This window comes from Anas platyrhynchos, chromosome 5 (assembly GCF_047663525.1).
Source record: "Anas platyrhynchos isolate ZD024472 breed Pekin duck chromosome 5, IASCAAS_PekinDuck_T2T, whole genome shotgun sequence".
NCBI lineage: Eukaryota > Metazoa > Chordata > Aves > Anseriformes > Anatidae > Anas > Anas platyrhynchos.
This window is the reverse complement of record NC_092591.1, coordinates 56474200-56489005: the sequence shown is the minus strand read 5'-3', so window position 1 is coordinate 56489005 and position 14806 is coordinate 56474200. Positions and strand designations below refer to the sequence as shown.

General features: G+C 35.1%; 1 protein-coding gene across 8 annotated transcripts in view; it reads right to left on the bottom strand.

The window, feature by feature from the left end:
• Positions 1-650: 650 nt before the first annotated feature.
• The window catches only part of ANO3 (anoctamin 3), a 247467-nt gene continuing 233311 nt past the window's right edge, over positions 651-14806 (bottom strand). For 7 of the 8 annotated variants that reach the window (XM_038180723.2, XM_038180726.2, XM_038180727.2 and 4 more), the window contains 8 exons: positions 14419-14476; positions 13304-13401; positions 11410-11555; positions 11110-11262; positions 10309-10456; positions 8761-8841; positions 7790-7895; positions 5292-7012 (listed from right to left, as the gene is read on the bottom strand). In XM_038180723.2, the coding sequence (XP_038036651.1) occupies positions 6830-7012; positions 7790-7895; positions 8761-8841; positions 10309-10456; positions 11110-11262; positions 11410-11555; positions 13304-13401; positions 14419-14476 (973 nt within the window). In that variant the 3' untranslated portion in view covers positions 5292-6829. Of the gene's footprint in view, positions 7013-7789; positions 7896-8760; positions 8842-10308; positions 10457-11109; positions 11263-11409; positions 11556-13303; positions 13402-14418; positions 14477-14806 lie in introns of all 8 variants that reach the window. The other variant, XM_038180718.2, reaches the window with a different exon arrangement.

Below are 14806 nucleotides of genomic sequence, written 5' to 3'. Positions count from 1 at the left end.
ATGCCTTTGCAGAAATATGCTGAAGAATCTATCTTTAATGCTGTATTTCTGTACTAGGTTTGTTTCAACTAAAGCTGCACATTGAGCCCAAATGTGTTTTGTATTTGTAAAGGGGTAAGACATTCTACAGGTTTTTGCTAAGGTCAGCACGTAGCCTGATATTTGATGGCTAAAATTGTTAATCAGTAGTTCAATACTCAGTCTTCTACTAAGATTTAAGGCTAAATTGGAATTCAGAAAAAATTACCATTCTGATTAAATATTCACTGTTGATTAAAGCTGTCTTATCTTCTCTCATGCTTTATGTCCTGAGCCATTGATCTTTCCAGAGTAGAGCTAGCCTGTGCAGCTGAATGGGAAAGAAAAAGAGATTAAGAAACTAGAAACATGTCAATTCAAACAGCAGCTTAAATTTAAGAAATTATTAGTCATTAGTGAAAGCAGTAGACCATAAGTGACTGAAAATTTGAAAAGTGAGTCTAAAGGTACCCTGAATCCACAGTATTTGTTCAATGTTTAACAAGTGTCTGAGTCAAGTTTAACCCTAAAATTATTTCCTTACAATGTATGAATTGAAGGCATATGAATGCTCACTATTAGAGTGTATATTTTTTCAGAACTTTGAGTACTTGTAATAATGAAGCCCAGTCTCCTTGAAAGATATCCAAGTTTATTACTGAAAAATGCAATATTCAAATGTGTATGATACAGTAAGTAGTTGCATTTGTACATGTAAACCTTGATAAAGTAAACAGCATCTCAAAGACAAATTTATGCCAAAAGTGTCTTACAATAGTTAATCAGAACAACAGCTTTTTCCTTAGTGAATTCTTTTAGTTCTGGGGTACATACCGGCTTGTAAAAGTAATCTTAAACACAAAAGAAAATGAAAGAGGACGGAGGAACTTCTAGCTTGTAGTGCATAAAAGTCACTTTCTCTGAGACACTTGGTGGTAATCTTATTCTAAATGCTACTTACAAAGTTTGGATTTATGAATAGAAAAAATAGTTGAAGTTATATTCTAATTTCTTACTTAGAAACCAAGTTGTATTTAAATATTACATAAATTTCAAATATATACACATTTTAAGAAATCTTTTATGATCATGATATTGCAAGTTAGCCAGGACTATCAGAGTATAAATGACTGAACTATGTTACGTAGCTAGATTTTACATGAGATTATTTCAAACAACTGAAATTTCAGTGATACTACTCTAGGTAAAAATTAGAGTCAACAGTTTCATCAATTTTTCAGTACAAAATTCTCAATCATCTAAATAGAACATAAAATAAAAAGGTGATCTGTTTTTTTTCATTATTAAAAGAAAAACCATCATGTTCTCACTACTTAAAATCTCATTAGCTTTGGACTGCGTTGGGTTTAATCCTAATTTCTTATCTAGTAGCATCCGAACAACTATTTCATGTCAATAAGAGTGCAAACTACAGGGAACATTTAACATTACAGAGGTTATGGCAAGAAGTTAGAACAAGCCAACAGAACTGACAAAAGATAATTTCCAGTGCAGCGAGGAGGGAATATACCATTAACCATATAAAACAAAATCCCAGTCCCGCATTAAAAAAGTTCCTGCATAATATGGAACAGCAAAGTGATTTCTCTAGAGTTCTTTGTTGTGCTGTTATATATTTGTGCTGTGGGAACATTGTGCTATCGCAACTATGCCAAAATCATGCCAATACAAATTTCTATTAAATGTGGTTACAAGGTCAAAATTAGAGAAAACTTTCCATACACATCTATTCATTCACATTTAAAAATGCCAGAATTGTGTAGGGTCTTCAGGATGTACATGTGTGTGCAGGGAGGGACAGAAGGACTGAAAAATGCAGTGATTTGAAAAGTGGCAGACGGGACAGATGTGGCAGCACTTTGTGTAACGAGACCGTTGCTTCCTCATGAACATGGTCTGACAAACATGAGACCTTTGCTTCCTCTGATCATCCCCAGCCTCAAAATGCTGGTTGGTTCCATGTCACCCTAACAGGAGGTGGGCTTTGCTGGCAGGAGGTTGAGTACCAACAGATACAGAGAGCTTTTAAAACTGCTACATTTTCTGCCACAGGAATTCAGGTTTGCAAGTCACTCAAACACTTGGAGAAAATGTTACGACATATGTTTTAGTCCAACTAGACATCAGAACTAACAAAATAACTTCATCTTTCTCAGAGGTCTAACTGGCGAACTCTGAATTCTAGTGTCAGCTGTAACACTGAATAAACATTTACGAAAGGTTGCTTTTAGGTTTGGGTTCAGTCTTAACCCCCAGTAATCAATGTTAGCAGTGGTTCATGAGGATTACAAAAAATTAAATGCTTCTGGAGGTACTACTGTAATTTTAAGTGATCATTGGTACATGGATTGTTGTTTTTCCAAAATTATCTGATCTTTCTTTTTGGGTCTCTTCTCCAATATGCAACACTTAATAGAAACTATGATTGATTTTCCATTAACTTTACTGCCTTCACATTTGGCTGTTTGTACAAAGCAAGTTTAATTTACTTAACCATTGCTCAGTGTATACAAAAATCTAGTTTGTAATAGTTCCAATAAAAAATTGTGATGCATTCAAGTTAACTATGTGAGAACAGCTTGATTTTTTTCCTTCTTATGGACAAGGATCATTTTCAGTCAATCAGAATTGTGTGATGCTTCTAAATAGCTTCTAAATAAGGATGTACTAATTTGCCCCTGTACAAACTCAAAGATTAATAAGCCTCATGATGTCACATGGGACCTCAGAAGTAGTGTCACCAGATTCCATAGCTCTATCAGGTTTCTCTGGCAACACTTGCATTTGGAGTATGAAGCAGAAACAGCTGTGAAGGAAACTGCAGACGTGTACTACTTATATTAGACTGGTCATCTTAATAAGGTAAGAAAAAAAAAAAAAAATCACTAATTTTTACCTTTCCCCTTATTAACACTCACCCTAAAGCTGTGTTTCCCAAGATGTTTTTCCTCCTGTAGAACTTTTAATGAAGAAAACCTCAGGAAATTAATGAATTGATGCATTAAGGTAAGTACCTATTAACCTACTTCCAACTAGACCCAACAGACATTTTTCTTTTGAGTTTTCTTTAGATCACTATGGAGCTTAAATGAGATCCTCAGAACATAATTCAAGACTACTTGCTGTCAGAAAAGGGCATAGCTGATGTGTCTGTTTTGTAGGTCTGAAGATATGTACTTCTAAAAAAACCAAAATAATCAAACCCACAAACCACTTATTGTCCATCATCACACTCTGGAAATTTTAGCCTTGTCATCATTAATATAAACTTAAAAGTTCAGCTACATTTCCTCTACAAATCCTTAAATATAAAGTGGACTGGAAAGAAAAGATTAAAAAAAAAGCCATTGTGTGGTCTGCTTTGTTTCCGAATATTAGTGCTCTGTCAGGATGCCCAATCACTGCATTATCTTTTTGGTAAGGAAATTAGATGACAGCATAACAAACAGAGAGCCTTTGCTCAAACTGCAGGCAACCTTGCTGGCACTCAGCTGTAAATACTGAGCAGTGAGTGCATCCCTCTCTATGGAGAGGGACGCTGAGCCCTAAGAAGGAACTTCTCATTAGGGAGGCCAGTGAAACAGAACCTTTGTGTGCATTCAAATTCCACGCATTTTTTCTTTTCCTTTTTATTAACCAAAATTCAGATCCCACACATTGGGCACAAATTTAGAATGAGAAGTAAATAGAAACATGTATAATGTATGTGGATTTTTTGCCATTTCTGAAATGAAAATTTATTTTGTCTGAATCAAAACACTGTTTTGGGTTAGGAATTATTAAGACATTTTGGACTAATTCTTTGTATTTAAAAATATCTAGTTGCTCATGCAGTCTCTGTAAGGGTGCATGCATAGAGCAAAGTTGTCATAGATTAGATCAGCAATGATCTAAAGCATTTTTGCACAAATTGAAGTTCTAAAGCTTTGTCAGATTTCACAAATGCAGCTTGCATGCACAGTCTATTCATACTGGTCATTTTTTTGGAAAGACAATACTTAGAATATGAAAAGATCATTCACCATTCATAAAATACATTATTCCTGAGGACAGTGTGTGCCTTATACTTTAGTAAAATAACGTGCAGTCTATGCAAACAGCATACTAAATGAAGTCTAGCAAAAAGTTCTCAGCTTAAGCAAATGGCTAGTAGTGGCAAAACCTTCAGACATTGTTCATGTCCTTCAGAAACAAAGGAACACACACAGTGTTTCTCCAAAACTTCTTGTGCTTTTCCAGTGCATAATCTGCACTATGTCAGATCTACATACTTGCCTTTGATATATTTCTGTACACCAGTGCTGAAAATCATTAAGAATATATATATATTTAAATCCAAATTCATACTCAAATACAAAACGTCTTTCTTTCATATGCAGTTGGAAATTCAGTTGGAATTTGCCTAAGTATATTTTCACGTGTGGCAATATCAACATCAGAAACAAGAAAGTATAAAATAATCAATATTTCTGATTTTTGCCAGATTTTATTCTAAATCTTTATACCTTGGGCCAGCCAAGGCATTTTGTTTTTAGAGAAAACATTAAAAAGAGAGCTCATCTGTGACCTTCTGAAGAACTGAAGTATTATCACTACCTGGCACAAAAATGGGACCTATGACACCTGGTTTATGCTTTCAAGTGGTGCTTGATATTCCACAGTATTAAACAGTGAGAGAATAAATTAATTTAAATAGTAAGAATCTATGAGCGCTGAGGAGAGGGCTGATATTTCTGATAAGGACTCCTGAGGAACTTAGTGTGCAACCCAAAATATGAAGAAAAAACCCAGCCCTTCCAAAATATGGAAAGCTGAGTTCCATCAGCCCATTATCATAGATCTAATGGCTAATATATCTGATTAGATCATACCTTCCAATCTCCTTCCTCCTTTGTGTAATAGTGCAGATACTCCTATAGTTGCCTTGTCTGGTCACAGAGAGCTGGAATTAACCACAGAATTTCATAAATATGGTGAAATGAGTAAAGAACTTAAGGTATGGTCCACTGGCAGATATTACTCATCTACTTTGATGGACTCTTTGATCTTAAAATTAATTTTATATGGCATTATACAAAAAAAAAGAAGTAATTGTTCTAATATATGCAAATGAATATTGGAATCACTTTTTGGCTCAACATGCTATTTTAACAAGTAAAATTTCATTTCTTCTCATATCTGTCAGCAGTGATTTCATTGCAGCTTTATCCCTAAAATAATGTTAAAACTTGCAGCCTTTATAGTTGATGTGCTTTTGCTGGCTCTTTTTTTTTTTTTTTTTCTCATCCAGTATAAAGAATGATTATTAAAATTGTAGAAGATAAACAGAATGACTGTAACTTGGTTTCCCCACTCCCTTCTCTGCAAGTGAACACTGCCCGCTTTTTTTGATTTTTTTAAACTAAGTGCTTATCTATTCCCAAATTATGAAATGTTAATAGACAGTTTCATCACCAAAACGTGACTATGACCATAAACTACACTACCCCATACTGTATGCACATAAAAAATGAAATTTGATTCTTTATATATGAACATCTACTTTTTAGAGTGATTTTATCCAAAAAGGCTCCCAAAACTATAAGAATGCATACAAATAATAATAGAAAATCTAAAAGTAATCACTGTGTGTGTGTGCTTTTATATACAATCTGTATACATATCTGCCTGCATCTAATTCCCATGCTTTGACTTATTTAGCCCAATAAAAGAAGTGCACATTACTGGAACATTTACTATTACAATAAGAAGAGCATTGTTATAAGGTGCTCTGCTTCTCCTTCCCTGAACAAGCAAGTCAAAATGTTATACTGTATGTCTGATATATATCTGCATAAGCTTGCATACTATAAATAGTTAATTGTATATTCAGAACAAAGTCATTTGCACTGTATTAGAATATTTCAAGTTAGCATTCTGTGAAGTCATGGAATCACTGCTCAGACAGGCCAAAGAGAACAGTAACACAGTTGGACATCTGCATGCTACATCAGAGCATGGAAATGACAGGTCTTTCATCCTGAATGTGTGTGGAGGTGGCCTTTCTGCACATAAAAGTGGAAAGACAACTCACAGCCATGTCATTTTCAAATACAGCTGCAGTGTGGGCAATGCAATGTGTTCTCTCAGTGCTGCTTTCTCTTTGAATTTAGATTTTTTGGTTTTTGACTAGAAGGATAAATTAATGACACTGATGTGCAAATCTTAAACTGCATAGTATATATTAAGCAGCCATATACCCCTTTTCTAGGGTAGGATCACATCCACGATCTCAACAAGAGACTAGGACAAACCTGACAAAACAGTAAGCCTGAAAGCTCATTTATATCAAGTTATGGCCACAAAGGCAACACTTGTTTTTTTTTCTTCAGAGGCATTACAGATGCAGCTGAGCAATCAGAAGCTGTAGTGGATATCATGTAATTTGTTATTGTCATGCCCATACTGTATAAGTTTACAGGCAATTTTTTGTTTTTATTACGCTGTTAGTACCTTCATGAACAGCACGAATGTTCATTGCCTTTTTAAAAATCAGTATCCAAATTTTCAATCCATCTGCACATTCTTGAGTGCCAGTACTTGGTGCTCCCCACAGACTGGTTGCTGATAAGGCTCTTCATTTTCTTCTTTGGAAGCAACTGTTTTCCACTTCCTACCAAAGCCTGCAACTGTACAGCTTAGCAGGAACATATATACATTGCCAATCTCATACACTGATGACAGACTGACTTCATTTTGAAACTGCACTCTTCAACTTCCAAACAGCGTTTTTGTTGCAGCATGGTATTGACTAAGGCCATTCATGGTGATATTGTTTCCCATTCTTTTTTCTTTCTCTCTGCAAATGCTCTAGTTCAGCCTCATACATCATTTCCTGGACTAAGTATTTCTCTCTCCTCATTCTGTCGCACAAGTCTTTGGGCATGTCTGGAATCAGGTAAGCAATGAAAGACTTGATCCCAAAAACAAGGTGCTGAAAAGAAGAAAGAAAGTAATTGCTTCAAAGATGCATACTCACTTCTAGAACCAAATTTTAGGGCCTAAAAATCAGTTGCAAATCTGTAACAGGGATTTGATTAGTGACTAAAAAGTGACTCTTTTTTTTAAATCTCTCTCTGGATAATATATATTTACACACACACGTGTGTGTGTGTATAAATCGTCTGTTGGAAATGGGAAAATGCTGCAATCTTAAAAGTAAAACTAAGGGTATGACTAGTGATTGAAATTAATATGAGACAGCAGGATCTGCTGGTTAGAGTAACAACAGCAACCATTACATACAAGCAGTCCTTGTTAAGAGCTTGTAGTCAAAGTAATTAAGCAGTTCCCCGGACAGTATATCGTACCTTCTTCAAAGTTAGTATACATTTCTAGTTTTATATCAGGGTACAGCCACACATCATTTTCCTGACACACACTTGAACTTGTAATAAATGTGGTTAATGTACACGGAAGTTGCATGTCTGATTTTTCATAAAACATCAATGGTTTTGTTGGGAACTAACATTATTTATTGGATGACTTAAGAAAATATGATTTTGGAGGGACTCTAAAATCTGCACATGCCCTGTCAATTCACTTTGAAGCAGCTGATTGACAACAATTTGGGGGCAAGTGATTTTTTATCCTCTTTCAGCTATAATGAACAAGCAACTAATGATAATGACACTTCCTTTACAGGACTACTATAAAAAATCAACCTGAACTTCAAAGAGATGGAAAGGCATTGCTCCTTTCCACAACTAACCTCAAAAACTATAATGAAGGCCAGCCGTGCTGCCAGGACATGCCAGAACTGCAAAGTGAATTCATATGGAGTTGAACTCCATGGTGGGGCTCTGTAATCTCTATACCTGTAAGACAAAAAAAAACTTGTTAAGTTACTCTGTGCTCAAAACCCAGAACATGATGAGGAGCTCTCAAGCTTGTCCCAGAGCTGCCTAAATGACAGAACTTGAATTGAAAGCATACTTCATTCAAAGAAGAGTAGTAGTCTATAATACAGGTATTAAATACAGCTGCTTATAAGATGGTACTGTTTGGTTCCAAAAAGCCAGAGCAAACATTTTTTCTTGTTGTTACACAGCTGACACCTTGGAGTATCAAGTTCAAATGCATTGGCTCTAATTTGGTTCTCATCTTTTCTTATAAGCAGTTGAGATTCTCAAGATAAGTCTTGTATAAACATAGCATGACTGTAGGGCTTAGTGAATCCAAGCTAACTCTCACTATAAAGCTAAATAAGAAACATGAAGTAGTACAATTATGCATTGTCATATTTAATCTTTATGCTGAATTTCTTGTATTTATCTTGCATAACTGTGTGTCATATTGGGCTGGGTTACAGACATAACAAAGATTTTATTTGCATATTTTAATTAATAGACCTCAGAGTGCTGAACCAAAATGAAACAAGAATTTTTAGCCTTATTTCATTTGGGAAACTCCCAAATGAAATAATTCATACAGGCCTGTAACACATGGCTTACTGCAGTCCTGGAAAAGCTAAGATTAGAACATGGGTTTCCAGCATCTTAGCATTGCATCCTGCAACACAGCTTTTGCATCTGAGATTTCCCTGTTAAACAAACGTGAACTTGAATACTTTTACAGGCAAAAATTAAACTCTTTTGCCAGTAATTTAATCACTGACTTTCAATTTAATGTCTATAATAATGTCTATGTCTACATTACAGCAGGGGGAGAATCTAAATATACCGGCAGTATCCTGAGTATCCCATTCCAAGTTCACTCAAATCAAATACTGATAAGCTGCTGTTGACATATCCTTTTAAGCATCTGAAAGAAAAAGACATAGCATCAGGATTTTCTTTATAAAGTGGTTTATATAGCGTAAATTCTGTATGTAAGCGTATTCACATACTGTGAGCATACTGTTTTATTTGCTTATAAGGACAAAAGCAATTCTAAAATTCTATGTAAAAAGGCAAGTGTTTTGGGGAGAAATCAAATAACTTCTGTTTCAGGGATAACACATTTTTTAAAATGTTTTGAGTACTTCTCATTTGTTTGCTTATCTACTAGCAGCTATAAAACAAACCATTTTGCTAGAAACAGCATTCTTCACTGTTGTCTCTTAAAAATATTGAACTTACAAAGATGCCTAGAGAGGAAGAGAAGAGAATAATTTCATATCCTTGCATAATCTGCCACTAGTCATGCAACATATACTGAAAAAAATGACAGGTTTTATGAACCAAATCGAAGAACAACAGTAAAGAGAACAGTATATATATACGAAATAGACATTTGGAGGTAACAATTTATTGGTGTTAATGTTATAAAACACTTAAGTATACTGAATTATGACTGCAGGAGTGTAATTTTTACATGTTCCTGGAAAACCAGACACCTAAGCCATGCTGTCCTACTGAAAATGTATCCTGTAATGTAAAGAAGGGGCTCCTAAAAGGCAAAGAACATTTAAAAAGACAATGTATTTGTTATATTCCCTGAGGTTTGCTGTAGTACTTCTAATCACAACAAGAAAAAGAGTAAATAGGATTACACAGTTCTCTATTAAACAGGTAGCCCTCATTACAGAGAGAAGCCAATGAGGTGAGGCAGTCTGCTGTATCTTATTCTCACCAACAACGATAAGCTGGTGGGAAATGTGAAACTTAAGGGCAGCCTTGGCTGCAGTGATCATGAAACGGTGGCCTGAGATAACTGGTTAGTATTCAAAGAACGCGTCCTTCAAACTCAGAGACATTAGTAAGTGTCTGGAGAGAAGTTTAGGAAACCAGCCTGGTTGTGCTAAAAAGGAAAGGTACCTTGCTTGAGGTCAAGAAGCATGATATAAGGAACTGTTCTAAAGAATGTCAAGGCCAATCTTTCTGGACCTTGGCAGAAAGTATTTCTGAAGAGAAATAGACAGAGAACATTAGGATACAAGAATGTTTGGGAACATAGATGTGTGTGTGGGAACTTAGTGGGAGAACACAGACCAAAACCATTGCAGAAAAGAACAATTCATCTAGGAAGTGCCTGAAAACTGTGGGCAATGTACACTGAATTTTGTAGTGTGTATTTAGAAGAGAAGCAAGGATTTTCTGCCAATATAACTGTGGAGCTTGTCAGCAAACTCTCTGGAATGGCTAAGTTACTTACACCAAACACGTGAAAAAAATCATAAAGATGTAAAGGATAAAATATTACTAATGAAATATGTTTACAAAGAAAGACAGAAGCAGAAGTGTGCTTCCACTGAAATATGCATGTATATATAAAAAAAATCTTCATTACTTTTCTTGTCTGTATCCTTGATCTGTACAGGGACCGTATTTGTATGCATAGACAAAACGTGGAATGTAATCGGAAGTAATGGCAATAACGAAGGCATTAGTGATGACAGCCAGAACTCCAATTCCTTCAAGAATCCCATACCAGATACCTACAAACAAGATAAGTAACAAAACCATTAGTTTTTAATAGTGATTTTGAGTCATAAAAAGTCATACTAGTGATATTTGTCACACACTTTTCCTTGCTTCTTGAGTAAGAAATTTTGAGTCAGAAAAAACAGTGAAGATTAAGCCACATCTTCACATTCTTGCCATGACAGGCTACACCCGAATGAAGTCTGGCACACCCTATTGGGAAGAAATAGCTAAGCAATGAACGCAATCAAGGCCACGTACAAAGCTCTGGAAAGACACTTATGTATCTTTATTTAATTCTATTTTGAAACAAAATTGAATTTAATTCTTGTATTTCAATTTAAAATTCAATTGGTTTTGGAGAGCACCTTGGATCTGGAGTTGCACAAATCAGAAGCCTGACACAAGGGCCATTTAAGCAATACCATTTAAGCATCTAAACAAATGGCCTGTTTTCAAACTTTTACATGTAACTGTTACAATCCGTTATTAGAAAGGAAAAGAAAATCTGAGAAGTCCTTTTAGCTAAGCAGCTGAGTTTGTTTTTCTTGCTTAACAGGACAGTCATCCTTGGTATCTGTAGTTTACGTGCCAGTTCAAGGGGCAAGTTACAAAGACGACAACAAAGAGAGATGGTACGAAGACAGTGATAGTTCGGTTCTCTCACCTATATCTGTTGCTCTTGCAGGCATAGGTCTTCTCCACTGAGTGACAAACTTATATGCATCTAACCTTATTTCTATGATATTGTTCAGCAATGCCAGGAGAGGTGCCAGTGGGAAGGCAGCAACAAAAATAGTGGTGAAGCCAAACTGTAAAACTAGATGAGCATTTTTGTGGTTAGAAATTGGATGTGCAAAAAGTTATTTTAACCTAAAACATTCCCCTCCCACTTGCCCAGCCCCTTCTCATTAAAAAACAAAACAAAACAAAAAAACCCTCCCGACATCTCCATAAATTTGCTCACCCATCTCCAAGTATTCATCCATCAAGCCATGGAGATTCATAGGCTGCAGATTCCAATCTTTCTCCCACTGAGGTAGAGAAATCTTATGCTCCATGGATTGTCCTCTTCTCTTCATTTTACGTCGTGACCACCAATTCTGTAATAAACTGTATTAGACGAAGTATTACTGACTGCTTTTACTCAGTAACTTGCAATACTAGTTGCTATTGTTTTGAATGGGACCTAAGTGTTAAGTATTTTTTTTCTGGAAATATTTACAATATTGTGTAAAATAAATTTCAAATATTTTTCACACCTTTTCAACTTTTCATGATGATTTAAATTTTGTCTTTAACATAGCATGTCAGGCATTGTACAAACAAGCTTTTCAGAATACAGAACCTGCCTTTTTTTTTTTTTAAAAAGGATTTTTACCTGTACCAATAAAAAAGAACAAGAAAAAAATCACATATACTGAAAGCATTAAAAGAAAAATGCTTTATTATTAATACTGTAAAAGACAAACCAAGTAACTAGAGCTCATTAGGAACGCTGGCACTGGAGTATTTTGAACAGTAGTATATACCTATTAATTTTTTGAACAAACCTATAAATCTAGATGTTCTACAGGACATTTTTCCTTTTGAAGCCAGACATGGTATCCAAAAAGATGCTGCTAAAGACGTTTTATGAAGCTGTGCAGAGGTCCTTTCACAAAGCAGTTATAATTATTAAATGGTCTTATACATTGACGTATTATACATAGGAAAATATAAAGTACTGACAAAGGTACCACTTAAAGGCTATTATTTGTTTCTAGGTATTACTGGAAGAAAAAAAAAAGACCAAATATGGGAAATAATTTTTAAGTATTTTTATTATGATTTTTTTCCTGCTCAGACTGATTTAATGCTTCACTCCTGATTGCCTTGTTACTGAATGACCTCAGTTGCAAACAATGGTTTTGTCAAAACAAAACACTGCTTTCCGTAAAGGAACACAAGCATGTTATAAAATAAATTCTTGACAGCATTAAGATACTGCTGGGCTGAAAAGACAGGAAGCCTGATAATTCAAGTAGATTTCTTTTCAGAAATGCACATCTCACAACAATGCAGTAGTGACTGCCCGCACATTGTAAGCGTAACCTTTTCTGACATTATCAAGGTTAAGACTTGGATTAAATTAACATTTGATGAGCAACCTTTTCCTTTGCTGAAAATATGTTTTTCCAGTTTCAAAAGAACTGTAACTCTTAGCCCATTACTCTTTTCAGTAGTTGGACAGCTCTGTTTGTATTAGGACAAATGAAATGAACTTAAAATAAACAATTTAGCTAGTTAGTGTAGCCAGAGAAACATGTTTTTTTTTAATTTATTTATTTTTAACTGCTTCCCATGGGAGTAAATTTACAGTATGTGATGGTGAGATGCAAACACTGTAAACATTCTCCAGGCATGCGTTGTTCTTGAAACAGTTATTTTGGCATAAGTCTACTATTTTTACTCTAGTTTTTCTTACAGCATGTAAGGAAAGAACATAGACCCAGTTATGTATTTCACAACTGTATTTTTAGGCCTCAGAGCCATTACTGAACACAAAACTATTTAAACACTAGTAACGATTCCTTGTCACCCTTTGGGGATGGCTGAAAATCAACACTAACATTATGTTTTGAGTGATAAAGCAAAACACTTAAACCTGAACCTGCTTAAGTATTCAATTTTACGTCCTTCTGAAAGTATACTTCTAGAGATCAGCAATGGACATGCACACGATCTTCGTCAAGACAATGATAAATTTTAATTAAAGGTGGTATTTTACCCTCCATTCATATAAAGATGTTTCCCTGTTGCCGAATCAGCACTAATATGGAACCATTATCTGTAAAACAAATATTAGCAACAGAACTTACGGATAGCCCAGTTCCATGAAATTGTTCCACATTTGTTTTAAAACCATAATAACTCCCATCTGCAGACACAGATCTATCAAGCAGCCACTGGGATGACACTGAAATGAAAAAGAAAAAGATTCGTAGTTAAAGTCAGAGTATTCTGTAAATTTTTATTTTTTTCACAGGGTGAATAGAAAATACTGAAATAGGTATGGAGAAAAATACTCAAAAATATTAATAAAAATACTAATAACAGAAGTATTAACACAGAATTTAATGGAACACTCTTTAGATATTTTATTTTTCAGAGAACTGAAGAACATTACCTGGGCTAAGGGCAAGTGTGCTAGATATATGTTAAACAATATAGTTTGTATCATTTAGACCAATACATATGTTTTGATTAAAAAAGAACGAAGTAGTATTTTATTTGTAATAGCCTAGATCCAAACTGAGACTTAGCAGCAGAATCTGTGCTACCAGTATCTTAACCATACCAACTGCCAAAACAGTGTGTGCTAAATTAAGTAACATATTAACACGCGTGGCAATTACAGAGTATTTTTTTAGACCACAGACTACAAAGTTATAGTATTTACTTTGTGGCTACCAAGGCTCTGCAGAAGCATGTTTTTCAGAATCAGGAGATAGCTTCAGTGTGCTACTCTCACCAAAGAAGGTGCAGTTCTAACATACTTTCAAGCTAAATTTTGAAAATATTAGTTTTCATCTTTTAAATCATTTCATACTGGTAAGAACTTTAGGAGATGATAAGGAAAGCTGATGGCATTATGTATATGTCCTCCATCCAAAAATTCCACATAGCCAGGAGATACCAATCACTTAGGACCCAGTAGTGCCAAAGTGCCAGGAAGGTAAGAGAGTATCACTATTTGATTTTCAAAGAGAGAGGCAGAAGGAACTGTGTGTGTCGTGCAGTCACTCAGCACAGTGGAGAACACAGAAGGAAAAACACATCTCCTGTTTCCTATCCTTTGCTATAAATAAGAGTTCACTCTTCACCACACTTAAACGGAATAATAATACTTTCAAGCTGGACATAGTTCATGTCCTACAGGCTTTTACTTTTTACTCACGTAAATTTCACAGGAACACAAAACAGGATTGCTTACCTCTTCCAGTCTCCATCTGTTAAAAAGCTTGTTGTACTTTCCTGGGCGGCCTGCAAATCTGGAAAATAATATTTCTGCTTCTCAGTGAACATTCCAAGAACGCTCTGTATCAGTAGTTATTTCACAACATCCACTGAGCAAACTCATGAAATATAAACAGATTAAATCACACAGGCTTAAATCCAGTATCTGTGGGATATGGTAGTTTCAGAACGCAAACAAGCAAAGGAACCATCATTTTGCAAGCAATCCTAAGCTTTTATTATGTCCGGAACAAAAATCCTAGCTTCAGAGGTTTTAGATGTTAGATACTCAAACTCTCTAATCTGCTTTTAAGAAGATAAACTATTGCAATACGTAGGAATTTACTACAGCACAGAGATCTGCT